This window comes from Phlebotomus papatasi, chromosome 1 (genome assembly GCF_024763615.1).
Source record: "Phlebotomus papatasi isolate M1 chromosome 1, Ppap_2.1, whole genome shotgun sequence".
NCBI lineage: Eukaryota > Metazoa > Arthropoda > Insecta > Diptera > Psychodidae > Phlebotomus > Phlebotomus papatasi.
The window spans coordinates 101,334,696-101,353,838 of record NC_077222.1 but is presented as its reverse complement, the minus strand read 5'-3'; the positions used below and the strand labels follow the sequence as shown (position 1 = coordinate 101,353,838).

General features: G+C 32.2%; 1 protein-coding gene across 4 annotated transcripts in view; it reads left to right on the top strand.

Moving 5' to 3' along the window:
- LOC129810103 (uncharacterized) overlaps positions 1–19,143 on the top strand; it is a 74,122-nt gene that overhangs the window by 19,054 nt on the left and 35,925 nt on the right. For all 4 annotated transcript variants that reach the window (XM_055860378.1, XM_055860376.1, XM_055860377.1 and 1 more), the window contains exons 3-4: positions 54–176; positions 12,380–12,550. In XM_055860378.1, the coding sequence (XP_055716353.1) occupies positions 54–176; positions 12,380–12,550 (294 nt within the window). The remainder of the gene's footprint in view (positions 1–53; positions 177–12,379; positions 12,551–19,143) is intronic.

The following is a 19,143-nucleotide window of genomic DNA, read 5'->3' as shown; positions in this document are numbered from 1 at the left end:
ATATGATTTTCCCCAAAATTCTAAACAGAGAAATTTTAATTTATATCTTGCAGGACCAAACATCAAAACAGCTATTGCTATTTTGAACTGTATTTTGGCGAGGCAGTTATGTTTCGAGGATCCATCATGTTCAGCAATATTAGAGATTATTCCGAGAGTATGCGGTCCAGTACCAGGTAAAATTCACCCTCAAACTATCATTTCCATATTTAACACTAATTCAAAAATCTTCATCATCATGAGACGGAAATGCAACTCTCTCATTTCATGCAATTGAATATTCAAAAGTGACAGTTTGCAAGTGGGAAGAGGGGATGTTTGATATACTACGACCTTTACATAAGATTTATTTAGAGAAAATTAAACTCTAGGGGAACATCTGGCAAAATGTGATAGTTAAAAAATATTTAAATTAGACGGAGGCTCAAAATGTTTAACTTAGGTAGCCCTTAATGTTAAACCCTTAATGATAAGCCCTTAAGAAAGACATTAAATCTTTAACACAAAAAACCCGTACACGTTTACAGTTCTAAATGTACCACAAAAACTTGAGCAAAGAATACATAAAACAGAAAACAAGAATATTTTGAGTTCTTTTTAAGATATTTTCCTTGCAAGCAACTTTCAGTAACTTCCAACAACTTCTTGACATGAATTCATTTGTCCGTTTTAAGATTTTCCAAAGACTTTTACCTTTGGAAATTCTGTTCTAATAAATGTGCCCAGAATTCTAAAAATGGGGAAAGATGAGCCAGAAAACAAGATGTTCCCTAAAAAAAAAAAATCTGCGAGATTCCACAGCAAAATACAAAAGAACTATTAGGGGAAAGTGCGCTACTTTCGGACGACTCAAGCTTCGCACAATTCAATTTTTTCTCTATGTTCCTTATGGATTTCACGCAGAGCTTTTTATATAATATTATAATGGGCCAAATTCATTTAGGGTAAGTGTGCCAAATTTCGGCATAGTTGCAAATAAACACCGAAGCCCCAAGTTTGAAATGCAATATTTTTAATACATCTGGAAATTTCTTGCTATACTTCCTTTTCGGGAGGGTTGAATGGAACCTTGAAAACTAGTTTATCAACTTTGTTTTCTTTAAATCAGTTTCTAAAATACTGAAAAATTAATAAAAAATAGACATTGTATTCACTGAGAAAAAAATCGGGGTGCGATTAACTTTTTTTCCTCATAATTTTAACACTTTATAGGTGTAAAAATATATCAACATTTATTAATGTTAATTTTACACCTTTCTAAGGGTGAAATTAACATGAAAAAGGGTAATTTTAACCCATAATACACTTAAAAAGCATAATATTTACACCGATTTCGGATCAATACTGCAGGGTCAAATAAACATTTCCGGAATGTTATTTTAACTCTTGCGAATTTTTCTCAGTGTTGGGTAGTATTCCGGCCACTTTGAGTGTAATACCGGCCACCCTGTTTGTGACCACCATTTGTGAAGCAACGGATAGAAAATTTCAAAACGTCACACGGTACGAGTTTAAAAATATTTACTTCAATGCGTTTATAATGATCCACAAGTACTGAGATCTTCCGTACAATTTGTCTTCAAGACCTGAAGAGTTGACCTTGGTATCTCAAATATACGCGCAGATTCCCGTAGCAATTTGCCCTTCCTGAACTCTTCCAAGGCCTTTTCCACATCATTTTTTCCATAGAGGTGATGCTTTTTTTCTATGGGCATTGTAGAATTCAGAAATTGAAGAAAAAAATTAATAAGAAATTTAAGAAAGCAAAATATGTTGCCGGAGTAGACAACAACACCTCACCAGAGAGACGCTCACAAAGTATCTACTTTTTTACGCGAAATACACGATCCAGCTGAAAAATTTTGCCCTAAATTGGAAGAATGATTCACTATTAACTTAAACAGAAAGAATCTTTAATGAAAACTAATCAAGTTTCATAAAAAATATCAAAGGAAAACCCTCTGCATTTCACCACAAATCACAAGACTGCTAGAAACACAAGCGATATGTCACATTTTTTGTAAGACTCTTTCCACACTGACTTTCTACAATACAATTTTAATGCATATTATACCTAAAATTTAACGATTTTTGTGTTAATACATCCGAAAATGAACAAATATTTAATTGCATGGTCGAAATTACACTCAAAGTGGCCGAAATATCAAGCTGGCCGAAATTTGGCACACCTACTCTAACACATTAAAAAAAATGATTTGTGCGAAGCATAAATCGTCCGAAAGTAGCGCGTTTTCCCCTACCACTTCCCCATGAAAAATTCCCCAAGGGGTACCCAGGGAAAGATAGGGGAGGCCAAATAACAAAGCTGGATTGACATGTAACGCAACTTTCTAGGGAATCTTCCCATCTTTGAGGAAGAAGTGCCCTTAGACTCTCCTTGAGAAATCCCCGTTAACATGGCACTGGAAAACAGGGATTTTTCCGATTGAAATCCCAGGGAACTTCCCGAGAATGGTGAGGAAAACTGAGAGATTTCCCCTCGTAAACTCCCCTGAAATAGTCAGGGGTCAGAAAAACTAGGGGACTTTTGTCAAAAAAAATCCTGGAAGCTCTTCGGGAAGATCGAAAAAACTTGAGAATAATTCTCAGGGAAATCCTAGGGAAAACCATTAAAAAACCCCGGATTTTTTTCCTTTTGATTTCTTTCTTTTAGGGTAAATGTTCTAATTCAAAACCATTCCAGACGCTTTAACTTTGATAGAAGATTCAACACATTAAGTTCATTTTTTTTCTGAAAAGAATTTCATAAATTTGCTCTTTGACTCTTCTATAGAATGTTACTGTTTAGTGAAAATTCTTTAGATATAATTTGAAAACTTCTTAAATACAAGAAAAATACGCGAGCGTAAAATGCTTCTATTGGAAACATATTAATCCAAATGGAGACAAGGGAAAGTTTCTAATTGGAGATAAACAGTGTAAGTGAAACCGCGACAAAAGGCTTCCAAAACCTTGTTAAGTTGCTCCTGAGTGCAGCATTTGTTCTTATTCCTGGTCTTTTCTCCTTTCCCATCTAAAACAATACGAAAATCTCTCCAAAAAATAATATTTCCGGGATTTCCTATTGAAGTATTTGCAGACACTTCAGAAAAACCCTTTTCGATCGCGAAACAGGTAATTATTTCATTTGAAAACTTCACGTACCGTGAACAATAAAGAATAGCACTTAATTTAACTAAAATTAGCCAGAAATATGACATTTATTAAAATTTGTTAAATTTGTCAAAACATGGTCGATCGATAAAAAAATCGATGGTGAAAAGGTACACTTTTAATTTTTCTGAGAAATTAACAAATTAAAATTTATGAATATGAATGGATTTTCGCTTTATTTGGAGCAGAATTAAAAGTTAAATAATGAAACTGTGGTATAGAAAATATATAAATATAATAATTTAGTAGTGTATTTATTATGAAAACAGTGACGTTTCCATTTGGAGTTGCGAAAAATTTCCATTTGGAGCAGGTTTTAAATTAACTCAATTTATCCTAGTGTTCTTAATCTTTGTACTTTTTTTCTTTTGTGTCTGTTCAATTTTTTCTCCCTTTTACCTTTTCCTTTTTGTTACTCAGTTGATGACTTGTATGTATGGTGCACACCTGCACACTCATGTAGCTGCTTCAATTCTCTTATTCATTTATAAAATATTCGATGTTCTATATGAACTTGCAAACAGAAAACCATCTCGCCCGAAGTATAGGCTTAACTGTCACAGAATTTCCCCTAGAATTTCCTCTAAACTCGCCACGGAATTTTCATATATCTCCGGAAGGAATTTTCCTTTCGATTTCAGAGCCTTGCTTAAGGATAATGCTACCAAAGAAGATAAAAAAAATGCCTGAATATTGATTTCAAATGGTACGTGAAGCCCAAGTGAACACAAGTCATGAATTGTGAATTGTTATGGTATGGTCACAATCAGTGAATTTTTTAGAGAGCTTAGGAAAATCTTCAAAACTGAACCTCAATACAAAAAGGGAATATTTTGAAGGATTGTCGGTCAATACCTATTTCATTTCAACAAAATATACTAAAGCTGTAGATAAATATTTACTTGTAGATATTAAGAGGACAATATGTACTATTTACCACTTCCATTGATACTTCCCTACTACCTTTTGACCACATTATTTGTACGATCGTCCTTTGGTTTATTTAATAAAACCATAAGTCATGCTTCTACCCTATTAATTTAATTTTCTTTCTAGTACGCTGCAAGTCTAACTTTTAAAAAACATAATTACACTTTAAAATTCATTAGGAAATTTTCGAAATCACAGCTCTCACAAGTTAAAAAAGCTTATTACTAAGTTTCTGTAAATACATAATTTAGTCTCTAAATATTTGCTGTAGTATTTAAAATTATCCTATTTAAATTTCGAAGAAAAACTGAATGCTATTGAGAGTAGTTTATTCATAAATAACCGAAAATTGCAGAATGTATTACATGGTATTATGTTATTAATGTATTTCTACCATAGAATTTTAGGATGAAAAATACTGTAGACTATTCACATGGGTCTTTACTGAAACGATTACACAAGTGATCATAGGTATTATTAACAACATACAGATTAAAGGTGGTACTCCTAGGTAAACATATTTGAGGTACCCCAAGTGTATGAAATCACACATGTTTAAGCAAATACTTCACTTGGTAGAGAATCCCTTTCAGGTACGTTCCAGGAAAGGAGTGTTTATTTTTGTGCGATAGAAGAATCTTATAGGAGAGGGTAAGTCTTACAAAGTCGACAATTAATGTACGGAACAGAAGTCCACTAAAGAAGACTTTACGCAGTACTGAAAGACAGAAATATTTTTTGGGAAAGGTGTCGAAACATTATATTTTGTTCTAATGTAATTTGACACTTGTTAAGAGCTTACATTCGATTTGGACTTAGTTAGGTCCAAATAGTCACAACCACAAGTCAATATTTTTGAAGAGTTTCTGAATTAAATAGTTTGTAATGATGTTTGCACCTGAGGATGAATATGGAAATGGTATTAGAATACCCAGTAACTATAATGCCATTGTATATAATTCTATTAACTCACTTCGTGTAACTTTTAATTATTTAATTAAAACTAATATTAATTTGAGCACTCGGATTAAAATTATTAGACAATTGAAGAAGTAATCATAAGGTAAGACCGGAAGGGTTGAAAGGTTATTGGCAAATTCCGAAATATCTTGTGCTTACTTTCTACTTCATAACAGTTTGTAATTAAATTAAATATGTTTTTTATACAAGTAATTGTACAGAAATTGAATAGTTATTGAATTTCCTATATTAAAGGGTAGTGTAAATTATACTTAAATAGTCAAAACTTAAGGGAGGTATTGACTTTATTTTATAGGACATTGTGGGGCAAAATGTGACAAAATTTATATTTTATTTTTTAAAAACTCCCATAAGATCTGAGAATTTTTAATTTCTCTGCTCTACAACCACGTCATTTTGTTGCTTTTTGAATCACATTCAAAAAGCTAATTACGCGGAACATTTCAAAATCGTCACGAAGAAATCAAATCAAACATTATTAATTAATCAATTTATTAATCAAATATTATGAATTATTATTATTATTTGTAAAATATTTTTTAGAAATTTTATATTGGACAAACTCGGTTGTATGAGTGGTACGAACATTAATCCAGGACATTTGCCATTTACCTCGTGAGGCCTGAATTAGTGAGTCGGCGGCGGACTCAATTTAGTTATAGCTTGGCAAGAAATATATACTGCACTTCCGCGATTGCAGTGGCAATCAGTGAAAAAAAGATTAGGATCTTAATCTTTAATATCTTGGAAATTACAAGGGGTCAACTCACTTTTTTGCGATTTTGAGATTCTAATGCACTTAGAAAGACAATTTAATAAATTTTCAGATGATAAGGTAAAGTACCCTCTAGTCGGCCGGTTTCTCAACTCGGCCAGTTGAATTATTTAACCAATTTTTTAACGTTTTATAGTTAACTTCTATAAAATTTTCACTGATTTACGTTATATATAATATAATACACCTTATAATGTTAAATCGGTAAGACCATATTATAACAAATCTAAGCAAATTGAATAAATAGTCGCACTGGCCGAGTTGAGAAACCGGCCGACTACAGGGTACTTTACCTTATTAGTTATTAGAAAAGTTTTCAAAATTTTAATCTTTTTGATTACTTGCATAATTTTGTTTGAAGTAAAGGGACACAAAATGTATTCATCGTTTAATTTTTTTTTGAAACAGGGGACTAACTCAAGCAAGTTGATCCCTTGTCATTCTAATTTCAGCAAAATTTGCACATCATTTAGAATGACAAGGAGCTAACTCATTAAAAAACATATTTCGAATGGTAAAAACATAAAAGTGTCGATGTTTATATTAGTGCTCATACAAATAGAAAAGAAATAAATTGTTTTTGTTCAGTTATTAAATTGAGATACTTATTTACACAAAGTTGAACCTTTCATGCTGTATCCTGAAAAAATGGCCGAAAATTAGTTGTCTCATTGTAATTTCCAAGGAGCGATATATTCCTTTTTCTCTAGGCAAATTTGTTACCCATCTAGAGCCCAAGCAGTAAGCGATACGAACTTCCGGTTTTCGACGACCCCTCATAAGTCGAACCATTGATTATTATTACTACGATTTTTATCATTTTTCACCTCCCTCCACCCCTTTCTAAACTGCATGGATATGTTTTAGATGTGGTCCTGGGGAATATTTCGTCCAAACATACCTATGACCTAAAAAAATCGCCATCTTGAATTTTTGAACATCAAATTTTAAATACTTTAAAGGGCATTGGAGGGCCTATTTTTCAACCGATTTGGTTAAATTTGGATTTTTTGGAAAGGTCTTGAAAATAATGAATCGGTTAAATGACTTATGTATCTCGTACTTACATTTTCTGTTTGTCTGTGTGAATGATTTTATGAACCAATTTAATCGCTACTTGACCACTAAGCACCAAAAGACCACACGAAAAAAATATTTACTTTATATAAATAAAGCTTGTCAAAATAAAAAAAAAACAACCCATTTCGTAAAACTGATGTATCTTTATATTCTTTGATTGTTTGCAAATAATGTTATGCAATAATAGATTAAAAGTGAAGAGGAAAACACTTCATGAATACTATCAGAAGATTCTTTTTTATGAGAACCATATCCATTTGTCGGGATACATTTGACCAATCCTCAACCAATTCCAATAGCTATATTGTTGTACGAAAGAAAAAATACTCCTAAAAAAAGGAATATTCCATCTTGTCTGAACACATTTCAAAGGACAAATCTTCCTTTCAATCAATCCAAAATATCGATGAGTGATCCAACAGCTTTTAGCAGGGCTACGATAGGAAAGCCCCCAACTTATAGGATGGGGTTTCATCGCACGAGGGTGAAAACATTGTGGCAAGCACGAGTTTGTACTTGAGAGATAAAGTCGATAAATAAGAAATTATTGAGATATAGTGTTATCAGAAAATGTGATTCCTTGAGGAATCTTCCCAAAGTACTTTATGTTATGCAAACATAAACAGGAAAACTCTTAAGCATCTATTAAGCTATTATCATCGTTGGATAAAATCTCTGTGCACAAAGTGTTTTCATTCACATCAAATATTATCTCTCATTAATGCTCCTGTTATGGCATTTTACATTGAAAAGGCAGGATATTTTATGTTGACTCTTAAATGGCACAAAAAGCTCATGGGCCATCCATGAAGAGAGCATCGGTATAAAAGCACAATTTCGGTCAATATTATGACTGATATTTATGATTAAAATAATATTGACTCTTGAAAAATCGAGAATGAATGTATATGGATTTGTGGTGAAGGATTCGTGAAAAGAATTTTAACATCTTCAGAACATAAAGACATTGTACAGATAAACGTTATGTAACCACTCTCATTCAGAAAAGAAAGTGCTGAAGCACTAATACCTGGCAAAGTGTTCAACATTGTAGAGGGAAGAACATCAACGACATGGAATTTATTTTCTCAATTCTATTTGCCTTAAATTGCCTCATCGATACTTGCTGAATATGGATAAGTCTGATATATCTCCTTAATTTGAAAGTTTCCTTTCTTACAAGATAACAATCCTTTATGTGAAACAATCGTATCAAAAGTAATGTCTCTTGGGGTGTTTTGGAAAGTTTGACTTATTCATGAGTTAAATTGATAAGAAATCTTGCTTGTGATACGTACGGAATTTTAAGCCGTTGAAACAATAATATAAAATCATACGAAGAACAAGACCCATATGTTGATTCCATATCACGAACCTGAATGAGTGAATAAATAAAATCATATATAAGATACATACAGTAAGTTTCAAAAATTGTGCACAAAAACAGACTAAATCCCTTTTCTCATAAAGTTTTCTTCAATATTTTAAAAGCTTTTACTTGTGTGCTAGAATACGAAATTTTCAAAAATAATTTCAGAATGAACATATAAAGAGTAATTTATTCTCTTAGAAAACCAGTCATTTAGAAGTTAATTAGAAACTTTGAAAGTCTTTGCTTCATATCTTCTGTATTATTATGTAGAAAATATAATGTTCTTCATATTTAGTTATAGTGTACAGTCATAAAGACAACAATATTGTATTGTATATTCATTAGACTTTGAGTTATATACAATTTCGTCAGTACCATAAATTTTATTTTCCAATTAGCACTTTGCATTTTGTGGATTTATTTATAGTGTACAGGGTAAAGTGATACAAGTTGGACATAGTGTTACAAGTTGGACAATTCGGTGGTACAAGTTGGACATGGCTTTTTTTCTTGATAAATACAGTACAAAATTTGTTTTTAAGCAGAAGAAACCAAAATTATAAAACTAAAGCATTAAAAATATACAAATAAAAATGAAGTACTAAATTTATCAAGAAAAAAAGCCCTGTCCAACTTGTACCATTGTCTAACTTGTACCACTTTACCCTATTTGAAAATATTTTGTATTGAAAAAAGAAAAGAAAAATTATAGTTTATGAAAATCAAATTATTCTCAAATAAATTGTATCATAAAGTATTAAATTGTGCCCTAAAAGCTTTTTTCCAAGAAATTTTCTACTCAAATTACTTTTATAATTTTTCTCATTTTACCTCTTGTGTAAGGTTTTAAATATTTTATATTACGTTTTCTTCTTCAGGGCCTCTCAGTCAGAAAATTTGAGATCTTTTTACAGGATTTAAATTTTTTAGAAAGTAAATTGGCACATTGGCTAGTAAAAAATAGGTAATAGGGGAAGGTGAGGCAGTTTAACACATGGATGATTTTTAAAATATACAATTTTTGAATTATAAATCACTATAGGGGGAGATGAAACACCTTTAGCTAGGACTATATACTTGGACCTAAAACTACACCTGGAAGCTGGACCTAGATGTAACTCAATTTGGATCCATAAATAATTTCTATTCTAATTGGCCAAAAGAAGAACACTTTTCTCTAAATAATACAGGCTTATGCAAAGTTCATCGAAGACCGAAAGTCGATATTCGTTACCGTTTAATTTCTAGATCTAATAAAATAAGAATATAAGAAAACAATAAATCATGCGAGTAATTTTCCGATGCATAACCGTTTGAAACCAATTCTGCCGGGTTGAAAATTTCAAGACCTGTACAAAACGCCCAAATTCGAGCTGAATGGTTGAACTGTGACCTTTAAAAATTCAAAATAGCAAATTTTCCGGTTATAGGCAACTTAATGGGTCAAGTGGTAGAGTTATTATTATTAATCGTATCAGGATATTTTCGTTGTAAGTTTGTTAGAATTTGAACAAGCAATTTAGAAAATAAGAAATATCGAAATTTTGAGCCCTAGGGTGGAGTAACCACTTATCGCCACTTTTAGGTAAAAGTGAAATTAACTATATTATAACTTGTGACCCCTTATTATCAGATAACTCAAATTTGACACAAAGTTACTTAGATATATTGGCTCTACATTCGTCAAAACAAAAGTCCTACAATACAACGCGGGAGTACATAAAAACCCGATTTTTATTAACAATGCAAAAATAACCAATTCGTAGCCACTTTTTACCACTTTTCGCCAGTTCTGTACCCACTTCTCGCCACCAACTTGGAAAGGTTCAAACTCGATTGTTTTCGGCAATGTTATGAAAAATACACATTCAGCATTTCTTTTTCCTCATGTCCATCTTAATATTATTCACATTAAATGATTTTTCTTCACTTTTATTTGAGAAACCAAATTATTAGACTATTGCAGTAGTAAACAAAGCATATTTGACAACTGAGAATCTATGAAGTGAAGTTAGCGTCGCTTATTGAAAAGCTATGGCGACAGGTGGTGAATCAATTTTAGAACATTACCACTTTCCGCCATGGCTCATTTTTACATAAAAATAATATAAAATAAAACATTAACTAACTAAATACAAATTTTATGTATTCGCCGAATGTAATTAAATGTTCAATAGATAAATTATTTATTCAAAATCGTAAATTTTGTTCGATAAAAATTTCATGACACTTATTATATTTGGTAAGAATTATTGGATTCGATGCACTTGCTTAAAATATTCCTATAAAAAATGCTCAAACATTTAAATTCAAAACAAAAAATTAGCGTTTTCCTACTCTATAAATAACAGCAGTAGATACAAATAATTTTACGGCTAATGTTTTTTCACAAATAATGGAAAAATTGAGATTTCAATATAAGTGGCGAAAAGTGGGGCACTGGCGAGAAGTGGTGATTCCACCCTATTTTTGAAATATTTTCCGTGCAGATAATATCAATTATTAGCTACTTGTTTTAAATTTGATGCACTGGTGAATATTTCCCAAATTATCTGGATATTCTTTGAATACGAAACCACTTTCTATTTAAGGATTTTTCAAGGATTCTTTTCTCTAAGAAATCCTTTTATTAAAAACGACCACTTGGGGTAAAAAGTAACAAAAGCTATGGAGCAAAAAGTAACAAAAACCGAAACAATTTCTGATGTTCCAGAGTGAAAAAAAAACGTCAATGCTATGTGTCGCCGCTTGTTGTTTGCATTGGTCAAACGATTTGCAGTCTTTTGTGTGTTTTTTGTAAAATAGCTTAAAATGCGCTTTTCTCACTCAGATAGAGAAAACGATGTTTTACAAAGGTGTAGAAGAATAAATTTCCTATGAAAATATGTATTCTCGGTATTTTACTTAAATTTACGGAATCTCGTAATAAAACAAATCAAAATGTTATAGTATCTTATGCCTGATACTATTTGCCCCAGCATTTTTGAGAATGATCACAAAATTACCCTTTAGAAAACGTCTCGATATATAAATTTCCTTACAAAGTAGAAGAAAATGGCTTTTACATAGTTGTAGAGCGGTAAATTTCCTATAAAACTGTGCTAATTAGAAATTTTGGAGGTGCTCGGGTAGCTTATAAAAAAATAAAATATTCGTTTTGTGACTTTTTACCCCAGTCTCCCCTAGTGTTTACAATTACCCTATCTTTAGTATTGCCTAAGTTTCCCCTACTTACTTACTTAGATGGCTTTATGAAATTTATTTCGAAAATTTTTAATACAAAATTCAAAGAGAGAACCACGGCAATATATCAATCCGTGAATAGGATAAAACGGCTTCAACTGAAAAATAAGCCACGCCTCCCAATAAGTAAAAATTAAAAATTCAATTTATCAAATTTTCATGCAGTATTATTCAAAATATTTTCATTCGGCTAGAGTTTTCAATGCATATTTTAAGGAAAAGTTAATTTATTTCAGGTTTTATCCATAAAAATACTTACTTACTTAACTAAACCTGAAATAAATTAACTTTTCCTTAAAATATGCATTGAAAACTCTAGCCGAATGAAAATATTTTGAATAATACTGCATGAAAATTTGATAAATTGAATTTTTAATTTTTAGTTATTAGAAGGCGTGGCTTATTTTTCACAGTTGAAGCCGTTTTATCCTATTCACGGATTGATATATTGCCGTGGTTTTCTCTTTGAATTTTGTATTAAAAATTCCAGAATTAATTTGCTTCGTGAAGAATTCATGAAAGGGGGTTGATCTCAAATAATTTATGGGCGGAGCTTATTGAGAAGTTTGAATACAATCCCCGCCCTTGTCTTGAAATCTATTCAAATAATTCTGGTTTCGATGACCTTCGGTATTTAAGTGATTTCAAGTACGTCCGAAGAAATCAATAATGTTCATAATTTACCAGATTACCCAATTATTCCTGTCAAATTATGTCACTTTTGATTATTCAACTATGGTAATTGGATCACTACTATGAAAAGTCATTTAATGCATTTAATTAAGAAGTATGTAAAAACATATAATTTTCTTGATTTTTTTCAGTGTCTTGCAGTACAGTAACTGTTACAAAATGTCAAGCCGCCCTGAGAACACTACAAGCGTTTCCCTTCTTTCGACCAACTTGCTTGTGCAAAGAGCCTGGAGTTGATCCTGAATGCAACTATTTTCGAGACTTTCTTTTTGATCATCCATGTGGCTTTGTACAGAAGAAAGGTAATCCAGCCATGTTTTATCCCTTCATATGCAAAATTTTAATTTATAAGCACCACTGGGATATATTGAGCGTGTAGAGAAAGTGGAGGTGTTCAGAGTTCTGACAAACAAGTGTGAAAATATGTTTATAACTTTATTAACAACATACACTCGTCTGCAGCATATTTTTTTTGCCTTCTTCAATGTACTTTTTTGCCATTATATAAATCTTTAAAATTTCAAGCCTTTCTACTCAAACTCATCACAAATAACACATATATCATGATACATATAACATGTATAAATATTTCTTCAATTTCTCTTGGGATAAATTTCAACTATTTACTTTGAATTTCGTGAGTGGTTTCACGTGAAGGGAATTCCTTTTCAATTTTTAATCATCCCTCATAAATCTTCGTATCTTTTACAACGTGTGTTCTTGTGACGCTCCCCATGATTTATCGAGAATTGGCGAGAAAGACATTGTTGCGATATTGTTTAACCTGAAATATTATTTAATTCACGTGGTAATACTCATGCGCGACGGTTAGATTGGCAATGTAAAATATTAACTGAAGAATTTTCTAGAGCAAATGATAATTTTTCAGACAAGAAAATTATATAGCATTTTTAGAGTTTTACTTGGTTATTAATTCTATACTCGGAGAAACGTGCACTTTACATTTATGAGCAATATGCATAAACACTTTTCTGTTTCAAACAACTTAAAAGGGTTATAACATGATCATGATTCTTTTCCCCATAATTTGGAATTCTTGAATTCCTAATAACTTCATTACGTGGGTCACGAAAACTAAAAAGACCTTTTTATCTAAATTTTATTTCAATTTTATAAAAAAAACAAATTCAAGCTTTTAAGCATAAGGCTGGAGGTGCTGAGGAATATTTTTTCAAATAAGGTAAAGTGCCCTCAAGTCGACCGGTTCCTTAATTCGACCGGAAGAGTTATTTATTCAATTTATTTATATTTTCACTAATATTTGGCGTATGATCTAACATAATTAGATCAATTATTCCATAAATAAATACGAATCAGTGACAATTTTATAAAAATTCACCATCAAACATTCAAATATTGACCCACACCGGTCGAGTCGAGGAACCGATCGACTCGAGGGCATGTTACCTTATTAAGTAAATTTTAATAAATTTCTGCTAGGGGCTTGTAAAATGTCGTGAATTGTGAACATTAACAAGTTCGTAAAGGTTTTTAATTTTCCCCAAACATTGTTCATAGCATGATCACTTGACGAGCATTTTCTTTTTTTTATAGACACTTATTTATAATTTTTTGGTAAATTATTGTATCAAGCAGGAAACTTCTCGTAATTTGTTCGTACATCTTTGTTTGTCTCTTAAGATTTTTCAAACAAATAGGGTAAAGGCTCATAATTTTGTCCAGTTTCTTATTTTGGACACTTTGAGGATAAAATTGGACACTAAAAATAAATTGATTAAAATTATAGATTTTTATTCTAATATTTGATGAATGATGATATCTATTTAAATATTTGTTCCTCTTGGAAGATTTTAACACTAAATACGTTAAATTTTGAATATGATGTGAATTGAAATTGCTTTGTTAAAAATTCAATGTGAGTGATTGCTTACGAGAAATAGGACAGAATTTTGTGTTTACTTCAGTCTTATTTAGCTATGGTGAAGTACTAACAATATTTCAAATGATATTATTGAATATTGTGTTGATTCCCTTTAGTGAAGATTTGTACATTTGACCTGAAGTGAAATTTGCCTTGTGAATTAGATTTTTCGTGTGAAAAATGGGAAATTTTCTAAGACATTCACCAGTGAGGTGATACTCCTTATTTTGGACAGGTGTTTCTCTCACGAAATTTCGTGAAATTTTAGCTTTTGTGATGACTAGGTTGGACAAATGCCTGGGGAAACAAAGAAGCATCATCTCCACGAAAGAGACGTAGCGAAAAAAGCCTTGATAGGCTCCCGGAAAGGCCAAAGAATGAGCGAATCCGCACGTACTTGGAGTACCGAGGTCAACTGACTTTAATGAATGATATGGAAAGTTTCCGGGCTTCTGTGACATTCTACGTTTCCCTTACATGAACAGGAAGAGGACTTGGTAAGATTGGTTCATGAAATGAAGAACAATGGGCATCCTGCCGAGGCGAATTAGCTGTCCAAATTTACAGCCAAGTTGTCCAAATTAATAACGAAGTTGTCCAAAATTCCAGTCGAATTCACCTCTACATATCAATTCATTTTTAAACGTATTAAAACTAATTTTAGTAAAAACAAAGGCAATAAACCCTTGCCAAGTTCCTAAACAATCCTTCTGAAAAGAATGTAACAAAAAAAAGTCAATTTGTATCAAAAATATCGCACTTCAAACTTGGAACATCGATGTTTAATAAGCAGACTGGACCAAATTATGAGCCTTTACCCTAATGGTAAAACAATATGAAAATTATTCGTTTTGTGAATGAACATTGGTAACGACGAAGGAGAAGTTTTACATCACTTATTACATCACTAATTACTACTGGAACAATTGGGGACAATGTCAAACTGTCAAATGTTTCTTTTACAAAACATGGTGATGCTAAAAGTGCTATTCCTTGGGGATTAATTAATAGAGAAATTCGAAGTGCTACCCAAGCTGCAGAGTTAGGAAGAGATACAGCAGTATGTTCGTGACACACTTATGGTAAACCAAATGGAGTTCACTTTAGTCATATAATTCGAGCGAGGATATACGAAGCTCCAGGTATACCTGGATCCTGGCCCTGTCTGTGGCTTTCCCGTCCCTGAGGAGATTGAGGGAATCCCTAGAACTACCTCAGAACCTAGAACTATTTGAGCGGATTACTTCTCCTTTGAGAACCCTGTCCTCTGAGGCAAAGTCGGTGAAATCTCCTTGAAAGCGAGTGGCAGAAAGATACTACCAGAATATCTGGAGAGCTACAGAAAGGAATTATCTCTCCATAGGTAAAAGGATAAAACCAGGGAGAACTCCCTAAGTCCCTCAGTGTCATTAAGGCCATTTACACCGCCGCATTGCATTGAGATTGAATTGTCCCAAAACCGATTTTTGGGACAATTCAGTCAGAATCTAATACGACAGTCTAAATTACCTCAATGAAATCGTTTAGATTTCAGCCTTAGATTAAGACTTAATTATCCGAAATCCGACTTTGGAACAGTTCCATTCCCAATCTAACGCGGCGGTGTAAATAGCCTCATTAATAATAATAATAGTTGAATAAAAACGCTATTCAAAAAGGTTAATCCTAAGCTCCATTAATTTCCTTATCTTCTGTTGTGCAAAGAGGGCTGTAAGTCCGCCAGGGTGTAATACTTACACCGGTGGGAGCTCCACTACCCATAATTTTTTATTTATTTAATTCATTTGACTTTAGAGACACAAATCTCTTGAAGGAATAGTGTGGTAGCACAGGAAAGAGAAGAGGAGTAACAAGTGTCCACCGCCGTCTTAGCATTGGTGACCAACCTCCAGAGCAAAACGGGTTTTTCACAGGTTGTATATGCCAGAAGCAACACATTAAGTGAGCAGGGTACGCGTAGGGAAAAGTGGGGCACCTTTGAAAGTGGGGCAACTTTGAAATTGGCACTTTTCACCTGTATTTAATTAGAATTGAGCCTTATCGTGACATAAATTAGCTACACAAACCTATTGAGAAGTGAAATCACATTTTGATATGGCTCAGTCCCACTTAAACATAGGAGAATAATTTCAATTTCAAAGGTACCCCATGTTCAAAGGTGTCCCACTTCCCCCTACCAATAATTGCCCTGTAACAATATGTTTCTAAAACAACGAAAATGTCCGGCAAATAATCAAAATTCTACAAACTTCTTTGTGAGTTTTGCGATTAGTTAGTAGTTCCCACAAGAATTGGCAAACATTAATAAAATATTTTAGATTTTTTTCTCTGTATAGAACAGGTGGCTTCTTTGACTTCTTTTATTTATTAAATTACTTCACAAACAATTTTTTAGGATACACCAAGAAAATCATAAGTTGAGGGGTTTGGTAAAGTTCGAACGGTTTGTTATCTCTTCACTGAGAGAGTAAGAGAAATATGAAAATGGTAAAATAACATTTCGGTTAATACCTTACCCGTACGGTAATTATCCACAATCTGTGAAAATATTATACTTTTTAATCTGTATTAGGGGTGTTCCGTTTAAGAAAACAATATTCTCAAAAACTCGCATAACCCAAGGAAGAAGTCCTCAGATTGCCTAAATTCTATACGTTTGGTATGGAGTTAGTTGTTCCACAACTATTTAAAATTGAGATATTGCGTTAAACTAGGGGGAAATAGGACACCTTTGACTTGAGGAATCTTTGTAAGAGAACCTGCTTCTCTAATTTTTAAATGGAATTTGACTTTACTGTGATATAGGGTAAGTGTACTAAATTTCGGACAGCTTGCAATTTCGGTCAATTTTTTATTTCTCAAATTTCCATGAATTTCTAGTTTTTGCATACCCTAGAGATCATATAACGCAAAGAAATAACAAAAAAATGTTGCTTTGACGAACGAAATGATATTAAAGACTTTGAAAGAACTACGGAAGGACAAGGAAGTATGAGAATGAAGGTAGCTGAAATTAGCCACTGAGGCTATGTCTATAGTTTTATTAGGGGAGACTGGGGCAAAAAGTCACAAAACGAATATTTTATTTTTTACAAACTGCTCGAGCGCTTCAAAAATTTCTAATTAGCTCAGTTTTATAGGAAATTTAAAGTTCTACAACTTTGTGAAAGTAATATTCCTCTATTTTGTAGGAAAATACGTTTATTGAGCCGATTTCTAAAAGGTAATTTTGTGAAAATTCTCAAAAATGCTGGGGCAAATAGTACCAGACATGGGGTATTGTCATATTTTGATTCGCTTCATTGCGGGCTTCCGTAAATTTGAAAAAATACCTAGAGGACATATTTTCATAGATAATTTATTCATCTACACCATTGTATAACATCGTTTTCTCTGTGAGAAAAGTGAGAAAACGAGAAAAGCGCTTTTCAAGCTATTTTACTGCAAATCTTTTGACCAATACAAACAACAACCGGCGAGACACGATAATGACGTTTCTTTTCAAAAAAAAAAAAAAAAAGAAAAAATGCCGTGAGACATCAGAAATTGCTTCGTTTTTTATTCCTTTTTGCTCCGTAGCTTTTGTTACCTTTTACTCCAAGTGGTCGTTTTTAATAAAAGGATTTCTGGAGAAAAGAACATTTGTTAAATTCCAAAATAGATAGCGGATTCGTATTCAAAGAATCCAAATTATTTAGAAAATATTCACCAGTGCATCAATTTTTGAAAATAAGTAGGTAAATAATTGTTATCTTCTGCAAGGAAAATATTTCAAAAATAGGACTAAAAATTTCGATGTTTTTTTATTTTCTAAATTCCTTGTCCGAATTTTAAGAAACTTACGAGATTGAAGAAGGTCTATGGAGGCTATCTATAGAAAAAAAAATTGAGCTGATATCTTTTTTTACCTGGGAAGATACTGAGTTTTGAATTTTTCGATTTGTGACTTTTTGCCCAAGTCTCCCCTAATTTTAAAATGTATTAAGAATGATTTTAGAGAAATCAAAGACGAAAAGCTGTCTACAAGGTTCCAAGCAGCACTCTTAAAAAAGTAACAAAAAAAATCAATTGGTATTAAAAATATTTACACTTCAAACTTAAGAATTTGGCGCTTCCATGCAACTATGCAGAAATTTGGTACAGTTACCTTAATTTAGATCGATAAACCAATTGTGATGCTATATGTTACACTATGATAAGTCCCAATTCCTTTTTAAAGTAGAAGACAAAAGCATAATTTCAAAGGTGTTCCAATTCAAAAGTACCCCACTTTCCCCTAAGCACTTATTGAGTACTTAATTGTTAGCCGCAAGATTGTAAAATCAACATGAAGAAATAGTGATATATGGTAACAGCTGAAAAGTGTAAGACGAAAAGGCGGTAGTTATACCCTCTCTTTACTCCATATTCACTGACTATACAATTATTTTTTTATATCCAATAATTTTTAAGCATTATTCAAGTGAAATTAAATATTAATTCCTACTAAATTGAATTCTTTAATTGGCCACTGCTGGAAAGCATGAGAGCTTTCGAAGCTTTGATTAATCTGAGAATATGGTAGGACTATAATATTATAATGGGATTAAGTATTTGATTAACATATGGATAATTCTCTATAGGGGGAAGTGGGGCACCTTTGTATTGGGGCATCTTTGAAATTGGACTTTTTTCTCCTATTTTTAAATGGAATTGAGCCTTATTATGACGCAATTTAGCTTCGCAATTAAATAACTAAATTATATCATAATAAGGTCCAGTTTCATTTAAAAATAGGAGAAAAAAGCTCAATTTCAAAGCTGCCCCAATTCAAAGGTGCCTCACTTCTCCCTACTGGTTCTATCGATACAAAAAAAAATTGAAAAGTAAATCTTGGACGTTATTTTTTCAATTTAATTTAGTAATAGATTCGCGCGTAAAATCAACACTCAAAATACCCTGCAATATTTTTCTTGGTGCTATATGTACAATAAATACAACACTTTACAACAC